This window comes from Neovison vison, chromosome 13, assembly GCF_020171115.1.
Source record: "Neovison vison isolate M4711 chromosome 13, ASM_NN_V1, whole genome shotgun sequence".
Lineage (NCBI taxonomy): Eukaryota > Metazoa > Chordata > Mammalia > Carnivora > Mustelidae > Neogale > Neogale vison.
Window position 1 is genome coordinate 151,909,791 of NC_058103.1, and position 14,673 is coordinate 151,924,463.

The window sequence follows — 14,673 nt, forward strand, 5'->3', positions numbered from 1 at the left end:
GCAGCCCCCAGCCCCTCAGACAGCATGTCTCCCCTCAGGTTCTTTATCGGGAACTGTCCCCCGCCCCCGCCCCCGTCACCCTCAGTGCCCGGTGGCCTGTCCTGCTGTGAAGGCTCGGCTAGCGCTTGCCGTCCCATGGGACAGGGGTCGGCGGCATCCAGGACGAGCCGTCCTCCCTCCTCGATCCCCCGGTTGGTGGAGGCTCCGGTGTCCGCAGCTGCTCCCGCTCCCCACTCGTGCACCGCAGGCCGGCAAGGCTGCTCTCCGCGGAAAAGGGCCGCCGCCGCCTCCTGCCGTTCCCGGGGCCCCCACCAGCGCTCACCGGGCGTCCAGGATGGTGCGCGTGAAGTAGCGCAGGTATTTGAACATGGACATCGGGTCCTGCAGCTTCAGGATCTCCTCCTCCTTGTACTTGAAAAGCGCCAGCGCAAACCGGAAAATGACCTGCAGGGAGCACGGGGACGTGGGTCGGCAGAACATCCTTTCCCCGCCCGGGCGGCCGCCTCCCGCACCCCAGCCCGCCTGCGGCCCCGCGGAGGGTCCCCTCCGGCTCGGGGACCTTCCTGCAACCCCGGCGAGCCGGCCACTCTGCCAGCACTGCCCGGTCGCCCGGCGAGCACACCCACCTTCGGGCCCTCGTAAAGGAAGGAGTCCCAGATCTTGAAGAGGACGTCGCTGACGACGCTGTCCACGAACACCACCAGGAACCAGTTGAACGTGATGAGGGTGTAGTCCACGCCGTGCTGCTCCAGGTGCGCGTGCACCCGCGGCAGCTTCTCGCTCATGAGGTCCCGGAACACGCGCTGGTCCACCTGCGGGGAGGGGCTGGCGCTCAGCGCACTCCGCCTGGGCCGCCGCTGTCCCGCTCGCCCAGCCTCGCGCCCGCCGTCCGCCAACGGTCACCAGGGTGCTGTGGCCTGGAAGCCGCCCGTGAGCCCGAGCCGCCCGGACAGGCTGCTACAGGGCACTGGGGGTCAGCCTCGCCGTCTGCCCGCGACCCGGGGCTCCCGGGCTGGAGGCCGAGTCCCGGGCCCGAGAGGAGCGGCGACCGCAGCCCGTCTGCCCCACAGATGCCCCCCGGGTGTGGGGACGGCATGGGGGTGTGGCTTCCAGGGTCCACGGGGTGGCCGGGGAGCATCTCACCCGCTCTCACGGGGCTGCGAGGGGTACCACAGGCCACGTGCAAACCACCATGGGACTCGGAGCTCTCGTCCTCCCCCCGTGCCGGGCACTGCGCTCCTCTGGGCATAGGCGCCCACCCACCCCGGCCCCCGAGGAGCGAGACACAGCGCGGGGCGCCAAAGGCCGGGCCTGCTGGGTCAGCGTTGGCAGCCCCGGGGAGGGGTGCTGGCGGAGCTCCCAGAGACGCGCAGGCGCCGTCCCGGGTGGCCGGAGAAGCACAGGTGGCCCAGGCTGCAAGCCAGGGATCCACGCAGGGGGCAGGTGTCCCCCGCGGGCTCTCCTGGCCTCCGGCGGGGACCCACACAGACACGCTGAAGTCACGGCCACCCCCAGCAGAGGCCCAACGGGGGCTCGAACTCACGACCCTGATATCATGAACAGCTGAGATCAAGAGTCATACACTTGGGGCAACTGGGTGGTCAGTGGGTTAAGCAGCTGACTTTGGCTCAGGTCACGATCCCAGAGTTCTGGGATCAGGCCCCGCATCCGGGCTCTCTGCTCAGCGGGAAGCCCGCTTCTCCCTCTCCCACTCCCCCTGCTTGTGCTCTCTCTCTCACTGTGTCTGTCAAATAATAAATAAAATCTTTCAAAAAAAAAAAAAAAAGTCACAGTCTTAAGCAACAGAGCCACCCAGATGCCCCTAAAATGACATTTTAAAAGGTTCTTCTTGGGGCACCTGGGGGGCTCAGTGGTTAAGCGTCTGACTTCCACTGTGCTCATGATTCCGGGGCCCTGGGATCGAGCCCCACATCAGGCTCCCTGCTCCGTGGGAAGCCTGCTTCTCCCTCTCCCGCTCCCTCTGCTTGTGTTCTCTCTCTCGCTCTGTCTCTGACAAATAAATCTTTTTAAAAAATAGCATATAGATTTTTTTTAAAAAAAAGGTTCTTTTTTAGGAGAATCTGAAACTTTAAACAAGCCCATGGTTCCTCCCTTTTAGAAGTTTTGATTTTTCCTTTAACATAGAAGCTTTAACAATCAAGAAGACTTTTTTTTTAAAAGGGTGTGGTTAGAGTCGAGTAAGCATTACTGGTTTGTATTGTAAAATTTAAAAGGCAACAAAACTTAAAATGCTAAAAACACTGTTACGAAATGATTATGTTACTGTTACAAAAATGATTCCAAAGCACCGTGAATCCCCCTCAGCACGTGAAAGACAACACAATACAGGAACCCTGCTGGAAACAAACGTTTTGGCCGATCTGCCTTCTGACTAGCGCAGGAGACCAAGTCTCAGAGATGAGAACGAGGTGTGTGTGTGTGTGTGTGTGTGTGTGTGTGAGCTATAACGGATACTCCTTAAAGCCCGCACAGACTAGAGCGCGGAAGCCGCTGTTGGAACGTCCCGCGGCGAGCAAACCAGCTGCCGGCCCCCCACACTGAGCCCCCCGGGAAAGCAGCCCAGAGTCTCACAGGGCAAGCTGGACGGCTGTCCCGCTGGGTGACACACCCCTGGGGACCGTCCCCGGGGAGCCCGTTCCTGTCGCCCCGCAGGGTCAGCGTCACCCACAAGATGCGGTGCCTGGACATTCCAACAACGGCCCTGGAACCCCACACAGGCAAGAGAGACGGACAGGTGGCCGCGGGGTGAGGGACAGCTGTGAGACTCCTTCTGCAGAGGAAGGGCAAGCAGGCGGTCCCCAGAGTGGGAGCGAGGCCACACCCCAGCCCTCCCCGGCAGGTGGCAGGGGGTGCCTGGCTCGGGAGGCCGCGTGCGGAGCAGCCCGCAGGGTCGACTCCAGCACCCTGCGCTCAGGAGGACGTGGAGGACAGTGTCCTCAGTGCCCACCAAGGTCCTGGCACCCAGCGTGCACTCAGCTGACAGGATGGACAGAGGCTGCAGACTGGCCCGTGGCGGCGGTCTGATGGGGACCTGTGAATCTCGGCGCCGGGGGCCGGCCACACTTGCTGCCCCACCGCTCGGCCTGACCCGGAGCCCGCCGTCGCCGAGTACCCGGGTTACGTGGATTTGCCCGGTGGAGGGCGACTGCCACCAAACAGGGCCGTGACAAAGCACAGAACGACACGGGAGAGCCCTCATGCTCTCGTGTGAGCCGCTGGGACATGCCCTGCCCCAGCAGGAGTCCCTAAAGTACACGAGGAGGCCCACTGTGGCTCCAGCCGGTCGGTAACACGGGGTTTCGTTTCCTTCTGAACATCGCGATCCCCAGCCTCCGCTTCTTGGAGCGCACCCACGACTCACTGTCGGGGAGGAAACAGTCTCTTTGGACTTGACAATGGCGTTTATGTGACAACACGATACATGTTTTATCTTACATCCACATAATTAAAACAGGTTCTCATTTCCTGCCTATAAGATAATCTACGAGTTTTTATGCTCCAAGCGCGAGCACAAGCTCGTAACGCACCACCTGAGTTCAGCCTGGAGCCATCTGCGCGGGCGCTGCTCACATCCCAGCCGGGGAGCTGAGGCGCCCGGGCGTGGACGGAGGTGGCCAGGCTCCACGGCTCACAGGCGGGAGGGCCTGGCTCAGAGGATTTAAGACAGACGGAGGCCTCACCTTCTTACTTTGAAATAGTCACCTGACATGCCCAGTCTGCAGCTGTTAGCACCCAGGCGTCCGTGACACACGGAATTTAATTTACTGACCTCTTGACTCCCATCAGACAGTGAGCACTGCCTTTTCCCAGGGCTCATTTCCCAGTTTACAAAATATTCTGGCAGAAAGAGCCTCCAGGTGACTTAGCAAAGTGACATGCTCACGGGGAGACCAGCGGAGCCTCTCCGGGGATCGGTCGGCCCTGTGGCACCAGGGCCGCTCAGGAGAGCTGCTTTGAGTCTCTGACCTGCAGTTTTCTCCCGAGTACAGTGGGGACAACGATGCCTCCACCAGGATGGTTTTGGCGCCGAGTGCCAGCTCCCTGTCCCCAGTCGGGACGTGCACGCACACCCGGCCACTGGCCACGTGGGGGAGCTGGCGATTCTGGACCGAGCATCAGGGCCACGGGCGGCCGCAGGACAAGCAGGCCCACAGGGAGGCCGCGGTCCCCCAGGCGCGCACCAGAGCTGTGGGAAGAGCAGTGGCCTTGGGTCAGCGGGCAACAGCCCAGGCTGAACGGGAGCTCTGTGGGGAGGCAAGCAGGGGACAGTGACTGGGGGTGGGTGTCAGCTGCACACGGAAAACGGTGCTTCCGCGAGCAAGGGTTCCATTGTAGGGCACCATGTGGTTCCAGCAGGGGACCCTGTGACACGGGGTGGTGAATGGGGAGGTGACACAGAGATGCAGGAACGGGGGTCCCTGGCTGGGGTCAGGGGTCAGAGGGGAGCAGGCACGTGAGTCGCCGGGCAAGTGGCAGTGACAAGAAGCCTAACTACAGGGCTGCAAAGGGACAGGAATGAGGCTGCATCCTGGCTGGTGGGCAGGGGCCAGGGGCAGGTGGTCACAGAGGCCATGCCGAGAGGCGCACACATACGGAACTCAGGGCCCAGCCAGGCAAACGGATGCCACCCTCACTGTCTACGACAGAGGGATCTTACGCGGGGACACGGCCACGGGTGAGAGAAAAGCCGAGAAGCCACGCGGCTGCTGGAGAAGTGGCCCAGAGGCAAGGGCAGGAAGCCCCTGCAGGCTGGAGCACAGAGAGGCTCCCGGCCTAGGGGCCTGCCAGACAGGAGCGGGCACCACGGAGTCGTCCAGGCCACGGGAAGCCAGCGTCCACGATGGCGGGGCGAGAACCGCCTGCCCTCCCCTCCAGCCCCCGCTGGTCCCCTGCCTGGGCCTCCTCTGGCCGCAGCAGGGCCGGGAAGTGAGGCCCATGAGCAGGGCGGCAGGCTGCACAGCGGCCCCAGACTGGCCCAGGGGAGCTCTGGCCTGGGCCCCAGGGGCTGCTCCTGAGCCAGGACTGCCCAAGTGGGGATGGCCCTGGGCTCTCGCCGCTCACATCGCCCTGCCTGCCCTGGCTTCAGGCTCCAGGCGTAGTGGGGCATGAGCTGTGCCCTCGTATCTCCTGCCAGGAAGGGGACAGCAGCCCACAGGCTGCCCCTCTGGGTCCAGCACTGCCTCCGGCTGCTCGCAGCCAGGGAGCGACCCCGGCAGGCCCCACTGTAGCCTGTTCCCACGAGACACACGCCCGGAACAGGTGGCCCCAGCGTGTGGACTCCCCACCGGCGTGGCCAAACTTCCTCTCTCTGAGGTCCGTCCCCCCGTGCCTCATTCCTTTCCCTGGTCTGGGGGTTCCCCAGCCTCCCCACTCCCACCCCCGGTTCTTCGCAGGTGCCTCCCCTCAGAAACCTCGGGCTCGTCCACTCCTGCCTTGGCCTCAGCTTCTCGGGAGAACCTGAAGTGACACATCAGGTTTCCAAGTACTCCTGGACGGCAGCTCAGCTGCCCAGATGGACAGTAGTGTCCGGGGACGGTGGAGCCCAGGAGGCAGCAGAACCGGGAGACAGCAGAGCCCGGGGACAATGGGGACAATGGAGCCCAGGAGGCAGCTGAGCTCAAGAGGACAGCAGAGGGGCACCTGGGGGGCTCAGTGGGTCAAGCCTCTGCCTTCAGCTCAGGTCACGATCCCAGGATCCTGGGATTGAGCCCCGCATCGGGCTCTCAGCTCAGCAGGGAGCCTGCTTCCCCCCCCGCCCCACCCCCATCTGCTGCTCTGCCTACTTGTAATCTCTGCCTGTTAAATAAATAAATAAAATTTTTTTTAAAAATCAAAAAAAAAAAAAAGAGGACAGCAGAGCCGTGGGGGCAGTGGAGCCCAGGTGGACAGTGGAGCCCGAGGGACAGCGGGGCTGCAGGGCTGGTCCACTTCTCATGGCGTGTAACGGCCAGCCCGGCCCACGGACTGCGGCGTGCCCTGCCCTGGGCGCCTGGCGCGGGGGTTGGGGTGGAGGCGGGAGCAGGAAGCCCCGACCGGGGCTCAGGTCGGCCCATCTCAGCTCCGGCTCCACGCCGCTGCCCGAGGCGAGGACAAGCGCGTACCTGGGACCCCAGCAGCGTCTTCGTGTAATAGTCTCGCGGCATGAACACCTCCACTATGGTGACGAGACACCAGAAAGCGTCTTCCTGCTCCAGATACAGGAGGGCCACGGCCACCAACCTGCAGGCAAACGACGGTACGGTGAGCGCCGGCCCCTGCAGCCCAGGCCGCGCGGCCGTCGGACCCCGGTGCCCCTGGTTCTCGTGGCGACAGCTCCTCCAGCCCCAGCAAACAACACCAAGTCCGCGTTCCTAGGCTGGTGAGCCGTTTTCCTCCCCTCTCTCTCCTCCTTCTCGGAGTAGTCTCCGCACCCAGCATGCGGCTCCAACTCATGACCCCAAGGTCACAGGCTCCACCGACAGCCAGCCAGGCGCCCACGTCTGATGTTCCTGATACTTTGCGAAAGTACGTTTGCTTCTCTCCGTTACTGCAGAACTGGGGATGCCGCATCACTAAGCCTAGCTGACGGCAAACCTGCTTTACGAGGTGGACCTTCCTCGGCTAGCCAGGAGGGGAGCGGATGGGCCGAGTGCGCCCCTGCTCAGACCCAGGAGGGGAGGGGAAGGCCGGGCCGAGAGCCCACCTGCTCAGACCCTGCAGGGGACGGGAGGGGATGGCCAGGTCGAGCGCACCTGTTCAGACCCTGGCAGTAGCCGATATCGGGGTTCCTCCAGGAGAAGGCAAGCAGCACGTTGCGCAGCTTCTGGATGCCCTCGGACGTGGGGCCGGAGTAGTGCTTGTTGTTGGGCAGGGTCCGCAGCAGGTCCAGCTCGATCTGCTTGGAGGCCGGGTTCTGTTTCTCCAGCGCCTTCTGCAGCAGCGTCTGGAAGTACCCGGGCTCAGTGCTGTCCTTGAACTTCCTGGCGTGCAGGTCCACACACCACTTCCACACCTTGGAACGGTGCTCGTGTGGGATGCCGGCCCGGATCAGGTTCTTCAGCTCCGGGGAGCACGCCATCTCCCGGTTCATCGTGCTTGCGAAGTAGTTCTCCCACTTGACCCCGGTGGACACCTCCTGGTTCTCCGTGAGGTGCAAGGTCTTCAGGTCCAGCGCTCGGACCTTGGCCACCAGCTTCTCCTCCTCGTCATCCTCTGGGACGGTCCTAAACCCGTAGATGTCGTACTCACTGTCGAGAGACACAGAAGGGAAACTGAGTGATGGGATTCTGACGAAAACACCAGCCAAAGAGAAAGAGCATCGGCCCCCGTGCACGTGGCCCTTGGGCCTGGGACCAGCCCCCGGAACTCGGCAAGCAAAGCAGCAGCTTCTTGATAGCAAGGGCAGGATGTGCTCTGTGGGAAGACATGAAATCTCTTCGTCCTAGAATAAAAATCCACTCCAGGTGGTTTAAAGCCCTTTGTGTGAAAAGCACAGGAGGAAAAATCGTGCCCAGTAGCCGGGCCACGTGGATATGGGTTTCCATGTCACACACGTCCACGTATAACTCGTGTGCTTGGAAAACACCATTTCAGAAGGGGAAAGACGGGGCAGAAAGCACCTGCGTAGATATCAGGGACGAAGACAGCGTAGGCGTGAGAAGCAGAACCACGGCCCCTCACCTGCGGCCGGCCACGCCATATGGCTGAGGTGCATGGCGTCCCTGGACGGGGCCAAGGGCAGGGCGGTCCCCCTGGGCTACCCTGGGCCAGCATACGTGCAGGAGCCCTTCACGGGGGGCAAGCAGGGCAGGAGCAGGGCGAGCAGGCCACTGCTGCCGCCAGAGGAGGGGAGAAGGGGGCCGGAGCCCACCGATGCCTGTGGCCTCCAGAAGCCGGAGAGGCTGCGCCCAGTAGCCACTGTGGGAACAGAGGCCTCGGTCTGCGAGCCCAGGAAGGGCGCGAGCGCGTGAGGGCACCCACTGAGCCCCGCAGCCCCGGGAAGGAGCAGCGGCTGTGATGCGCGAACACCCAGGGAGGCCCAGACGTCGGCCCGCCCTGGCTGAGCCGGAACACGGGCGGTGTGCAAGCCGCCACGTCGGGGACGATCCGTGAGGAGCCGCAGAAGACGGACACAGGGCCTCTTGCGCCTGCCGCCGCTGGCATGGCCCGTGCGAACCTGGCAGAGCTGAAGAGGCGTGTTCCCCGCGTGTCGGGATCCGCACTAGGAGCCGCACACGGGCGCCGGAAACACAAACCCCGACGCTGGCCGCCTCTCAGCTGTCACGAGGGAACGTGTTGGGACCCCACGTGTCCACCACGAGGCAGCAGGCATGACACCGGGGTTTGGGCTCTCCCACAGCGAAGGGGCACGAGGCCCGTGAAACACGGCTCGGAGGCCGCGTGTGTCCCCCTGGTGTGGTGGGTGTGGTGGGATTCGTGTGTCAGGACGTGGTCAGCTAGAGATACGCGCGGAAGCTCGTCAGGGGAGAACGCCTGGATGAGCCGGACGGTGCCCCAGGAAAAACCCTGGGGCGGGGGGGCCCAACCAGACGGACGGGAATTCCAGAGGGGGTGCGGGGGGCGGGGGGAGGGTCTGGAAGCTTCTGTAATGGTTAGGCAGACAGACATCAACGCGACCAACAGGAGGAGCCCACGAGTACACGAGGGGGACACACGCGCCCCGAGCCCCACGGAGGCCCGAGGAGGAACGCGAAGCCAGCTGCCCAGGCTGGCGTCCTGTTCCCGCCACGGCCACTCGGGGGCAGCGGCGGCGAAGACGTGAGGATGAAAACACCACCTCACCCTGTGAGAACGTGCATGGTGGGGAGACCTTCCCCCTCCCTCCGGCCCTCCCCCCTGGGGCAGCTCAGGGCACGTGGACACAGGGAGTGCTGTGCAGCAGGGGTGAGGGCCCAGGGCTGCGAGCCAGATCTGTTGCAGCCGGTCCTGCTGGAGCGAGGCCTCCCCTGGGGCGGGACCCGCAGTGGGCACCGAGCCACCTTGCAGGGCTGGCCGAGCCCTCTCCCCACGTGGGGGCCCCTCGGCTCTCCAGCCGTGGACGGGAGCAGCTGCGTCTCAGGACGGGGCCCCCACTCCTGCGGGGATGGCTGCACAGCGGGACCGGAGCCACAAAGGAGCCGACGGGAGCCGCAGACACAGATGTGCTCAGGAGAGGGGGCCTGAGCCCGGCCCCACCGCGCACCGGCTGCAGCAAGAACGCCGAGATCACCCGCTCTGGGGGCCAACGGTGCCGGTGGCGAAGGAGCAGCAGGACACACACACACACACACACACACACGCATCCATCCCCAGGACGGGGCTCCCTCCCCGCAGCCGCTGGTGCCCCCACCTGACGAGACGAGGCTTCACGAGCGCCTGCCCGGGCTGCTCCGGGCCGTCGGCCTGCAGGGCGTCCTCCAGCAGCTGCGCGATGACGCCACGCGCCGGGCCTGGCTCCTCGGAGCACACGGGCGTCTTGACCTCCTGCAGCAGGATCAGGTACTTGCTCTCCATCTGACACAGCTTGGCTTCCAGGCTGGAATACTGCAGAGAACGGGGGTCACCGCCGCCCCGACCACGACCAGGACACAGGAGGGGCCACCCGGGGCCGCGAGCCAACGGCGGGCGGCGAGCCCCAGCCACGGGGCAGTGAGCCGGGACTGCGTCGAGGACAGGAGAGTCCTGTCGCCTCGGGCCACCTGTCACGTCTGCACGGGCCACCCCAGGCCCCCGCCACCCAGGGCGCTGGCCCAGAGGACGCACTGCCAGTGAGACCCCAGATGCCGACACTGGCGTCTGTCCTGCACGGCAAAGGGAGCGGCAGGAGCCAACCACATGGCGGTCCCTACGGTCACGCTGAGTGGCACGTGGCACGTGGGCCATGAGAAGGGGCCTATGTGGCACTGACGTGTCCCGGGACACTGGGTCCCCAACCAGCTTGTCTGCTGCGTCGTCAGACACACCCCAGGACCACGCGGACATAGGTCTGGGGAGACGTGACCCACGGAGTGCAAAGCAAGGATTGCGAGGGCCGCCGAAAGCCACCGTGTGCCGGCTGCTGCGCAGGCGCGACCCTTCCAGCCGCCGCGCGACAGACGCGCACACCGACGGTTTCCCACCGTCCCGTTTACAGATGGGAAGCCAGGCCACACGACTCAACGCACAAAGTCACAACCCAAACCCCTCCGTTCGGGGAACCTGGGAGTTGGAGTCTACGGTTTTCTGTCAACCCCGTGACGCAGGCAGACGGGACACGTCAGGGTGCCTCTTGGAATGCAGCGCTCTACGGCTGTATTTTGGGTTCTTGTGCCCCAGCACAGGAGCAGGACTAGTTCAGGGTGTGCCGCTTCTGGATGTTCCGCGTCCCCAGCCACCGGGAAACAGCCGAGCCGCGCCCCGACCCACCTTGGCCATCAGATCCCGCTCCCTCCTCTCCGCATTTCTCCGCAGCGCCGAGAGCTCCAGGATTTCCTTGTTGAGGAACTTGTTCTGGGTTTTGTACCCCTGTAGGTTATCCTGTGGGCAGAAAACCGCCGTCAGTCCAGCCCGCTCTCTCTGATACGGTTAACGTACCGCCGTGTCCCCCGAGGGCCCCACCGAGTCCGCGCGAGACGACCGCCGGGCACATCCCGAGGACCTCTGCGGCCACCCTCGGGCAACGGAGGAAGGAGCAGGACCGCGTCCGCCGGCCGTGAACGCCACCTCCAACCCCGCACTGACGCGTCCCAAGGCCAATCCTCGTGACCATTTCCTCTCTAACTCGAGGAACGACACGTTCTCTGTGGCTCTCGCTGTCACTCAGGGGACAGAGAAAAGGCCACGCGGACACCCGGCACGCTCGACGGCGGAATCACGCCCGCCCCCCGCAGCGGACGACGCGCTCGGGAAGCACGTTCCTCCCGCGTGTACGTGCGAACATTTCCAGCTCTGGAGACGCCGGCGGCAAAGCGTGAGGAAGCGGACGCACCTGCGCCGAGAAGTCACCAGCTGTTCCCGTCGGCCGCGCCAGCTGCCGGCCGAGCCTCGCCACGGGGACGGGTTCTGCCAAGTGCGGCAACGCGCTCGGCGGCCGCCCAGGATCACCCGCAAGGAGGGGAAGCGTCTGGGAGGAACGAGCTCCGCCAGGCTCAGTCCTCTGCCCGCGTGCCCACCCCCCCGCTCTGCGGGGCTCCCGGGGCTGTGCTGGCCCCCGGGTCGCCGGGCTATTCCTGGACCGGCCAGGAGTGTCCGCCCCTCACGGGACGGAGGCCAGGCCTGCTCCTGGAGTCGTGTCCTGTCTCCGGGCCGGACGCCACCGTGGGAGTGGGGCCATAATCACCCCACGACGTACAGAGGAATGATAACGTCTCGACGGCCCCCTTGATGCCTAACACTTGTGGGTCCGCGTGAGACTCCTGGCAGCTCCGTGAGTGAAAGCCCTCGGGCCGCTGTCTCCGTGTCTCCGCTGAGAGCCGGCCACAGGGCTCCGGGCCGCACCTGACAGGCTCACAGCTCCTGCGTCAGCAGAACCGCACGTCCCGACAGACCCCGAGATGCCGAGGGCCAGCCCCACACGAGGCCTGGGTGCCCCAGGGCCCGTCCTCCCCCTCCTGCGACAGCTCTCCGGCCCCAGCCGACACACACAGACAGCAGAGCGGGCCGAGTACGCGGGCCTTCCGGTCACATCCTGTGTGACGTCGTCATGAAGACGCTCCCTAAACCAACGCCGATGACCACACAAGTGAGGCCCCTGCCTGTGCCTGCCAGGCCCCTAGTCCCTGCCGGACCCTGCCAGACCCCACCGGACCCCGCAGGACCCCCATCAGACCCTAAAGGACTCTGTAGGACCCCAAGAGACCCCGTGAGGGGAAGCCTGGTTCACAGGTGAACATGGTGGGGGCAGGAGGGGACCCGGCACCCAGGCGGGGTTCATACGCAGCAAAGCTGAGCGGCTCTGAGCTCCTCCCGTGCTTGCTACGACCGTGGCGTGTCTGTTCTGTACTTTCTGACTATTGTGGGTGCCCCGGGACAGGCCGCACACTCCCAGCACAGCCCCTGGTGTGTGGCTGAACCAACACCTGTCAGAGTCCAGAGGAGGAAAAGTGGCCAAACAGCAGGTCACAGAAAGACTGGCCGCACAGGCAGGGGGTGGTGACGCGGACAGCAGCCCCGACTGTGCCCGACGAAGCCATGGGGCCCCCACGCCAAGTGAGAAGAAACACAGAAAAGCCTGGAAGGAAGTACAGAAAGAATCAAGTACTTAGGCTGTTAAAATCCTACGACCCATGTACGTTCCTTCCTCAAAATACCCCAGAAACAGAAAGTGACCGCGTCCCAGAGCCAACGAGAAGCGTCCGCAGATTCCGAACAGGCAGAGTCAGAGAAAGTGGGTTGCGACCGTGACGGGCGAGGGCTCCCCGAGAAACACAGGCCGTGCCTCCCCACGGAGGTGTTCTGAGTTCAGGGTCAAGGCAGGAGGTCAGTCTGGAAACACGGCCGCCGTGAGAAGCAGGGACAGCAAGCACTCACGTGGCGGAACGCTGCCTGCATCCGCAGCCCCCGCCCCAGACCTGTTTCAACACCCGCAGAGCCGCCGTGGGGCCGGTGGAGGGAGCAGGCGGCGGCAGAAAGCTCGGGGCAGCCGCCGGCCCACTCGGGAGCCCAGGGCCTCGCACCCGCCCCTGAACAGCCAGCCGCAACCCCGGCCCCGTGGCCTCTCTCCCAAGTCACCTCATCACGGTGGTCTTAAAAACCGTGGAGAAACACTGGAGGAAAAAAGTCATAAAATCACCAAATGCATCAAAACCGCCCCGCCTGGCACGGCACAGAACCTACAGCGTGAACGGGGCGAGTCCTGCTCCCGATCAAGTCTGTCTGCTGCGTCCACAGGGCGCCGTGTGGACCAGAGACAAGCTGCTTGCTCCCGCACGTCCCCGCCCAGCGTGCCCACGCGGCCCGACGCGGTGCCGTCCGGGGTGGGCGTGTTCGCTCTCGGAACTGGCGCAGAGCCATGCGGTTCGGCCACGCCGGCCACGGCGGTGTGTGGTCCGGTCGCAGAGGAAGGGGCTGGAGCTCTGCGGCTGACCTCCCACCCCACACGTGTCTCGGAGCAGCGGCCACTCTGGAAGGTCACGTGCTCGTCCCCACGACACTCCCATCAGCCCAGGGTTCACCTCTCTTCTAGAATTCTCGCAGAGACCCCTGCGCGTCTACCACCCAGCTCCGTGCTGACAAGCCAGCGAGCCACTGCTGGGCACGTGGTAGGTGCCCACCGATAACCTCGACGTGCCCATCTTCGCCTTCAAGGAGAACGTGCCCTCGGGGGGCCAAACACCCCTGGTGCACGGTATTTATAGAAAGAGGGTACTCGGGCGAGCAGCACATTATGACTGGGTGGGGACTGGGGCTACAGACCTACTTGGGCCGAGCCGGGCCACATTCAGTGCCTCTCCGTGATCTGATGGCCGGGGGCACAGCCCTTCCCCACCTCAGCTCCGACCTGGACAGTCACAGTTCAGGAAGCAGCCTCCCCCCCAGGCCAGCCCCCAGCCCTCAGCGCCAGGCCCCTCCCAGCCTAGGTGCACGGACCCCGACTTGAGCAGGCCTGCCTGGGAGCCAACCCCGCACCAGCTGTTGGGAACAACAGCCCCTTGGCTCCCGCACCCCCGGGGCTGACGCAGGCCGTGTGCGGTGCTGGCCTGGGCGCTCGTGGGCAGTGGCTGACAGGCCCCGGGGCTACGTGGGGTAATGAAACTCTAGGGGTACAGAGCAGAAAGGGAGAGTGTCAGCTGTGACTGCAAAGGAGGTCAAGGTCCAGGAGGCCCCCGGGCAACGGCATGGTCAGACTCGGGACTTGCCACGGACGCTTCTCAGAGAAAGCCCGTCATCTGCCGGCAGGTGCTCCATCTGCCCCCAAGAGGCACCGCGGCTCCGCAGAGGCCCGCAGCCCTGGACGCCGTCCGACCCGCCCCGCAGCCGAGCCCGCGCCCCACTCACTTTCAGCCTGTCCAGCTCTAGCTGCTCCCTGCTGGCGGGGGCCGGGGAGCCGGGCACCCCCGCGGCGGGGGCCGGGACATCTGCGCCCTCGCTGAGCCGCCGCGAGAGCTTCATGATGACCTCGTCCTTGGCCTGGATGGTCTCCAGCAGCATGCCTAGCTGCTCGCTGAGCTCGCCCACCTTGCCCTTGAGCGTGCGGGCCTCCTGCTGCAGACTCTCTCTCTCCAGGGACAGCTGCTCCAGCTGGCTGCTGAGGCCCAGGATCTGGTCGTCCTTGCGGTGCAGAAGGTCAAGCGCGTCCTTCGGGACCCCCTCAGAGAGCCGGCTGCTGGCGAAGTACTTGTCGTACTGGGAGGACCGGACCGTCTGCTGCAGCAGCCGCACAAGCTCCTGGAGCCAGAGGGGAGGGAGCAGACGCAGTAACCATGTGATCTGGCACCGAGGAGCCCGCGCACGGCGCCCTTCCTCTCGGGGGGCTTGGAAACGCTGGCCCCTGGGCAGAGAACAATACTAGGAAACGGGAGATGCGGACGCGCACGCCATCCCCCCCCAGGCCCCCAGCACACACGCATCCGGGAGCTTGACCAGCAGCTCCGAGCTGCCCAGCAACGGGCATTCTCGGTCTCAGAGGGACACGGACACCACGTGGGGTTGCTTCTCTCTCCTGTTACTGGAGCAGCCGCTGCGCTGGGGTGGGAG

At 64.8% G+C, this 14,673-nt stretch overlaps 1 protein-coding gene across 7 annotated transcripts in view; it reads right to left on the reverse strand.

Annotated features, from left to right (window-relative positions):
* The window catches only part of TBC1D2B (TBC1 domain family member 2B), a 58,609-nt gene that overhangs the window by 5,265 nt on the left and 38,671 nt on the right, over window positions 1–14,673 (reverse strand). For all 7 annotated transcript variants that reach the window (XM_044230155.1, XM_044230151.1, XM_044230153.1 and 4 more), the window contains 7 exons: window positions 13,975–14,364; window positions 10,405–10,515; window positions 9,350–9,543; window positions 6,753–7,247; window positions 6,123–6,240; window positions 627–812; window positions 323–444 (listed from right to left, as the gene is read on the reverse strand). In XM_044230155.1, coding sequence (XP_044086090.1) covers window positions 323–444; window positions 627–812; window positions 6,123–6,240; window positions 6,753–7,247; window positions 9,350–9,543; window positions 10,405–10,515; window positions 13,975–14,364 — 1,616 coding nt within the window. The remainder of the gene's footprint in view (window positions 1–322; window positions 445–626; window positions 813–6,122; window positions 6,241–6,752; window positions 7,248–9,349; window positions 9,544–10,404; window positions 10,516–13,974; window positions 14,365–14,673) is intronic.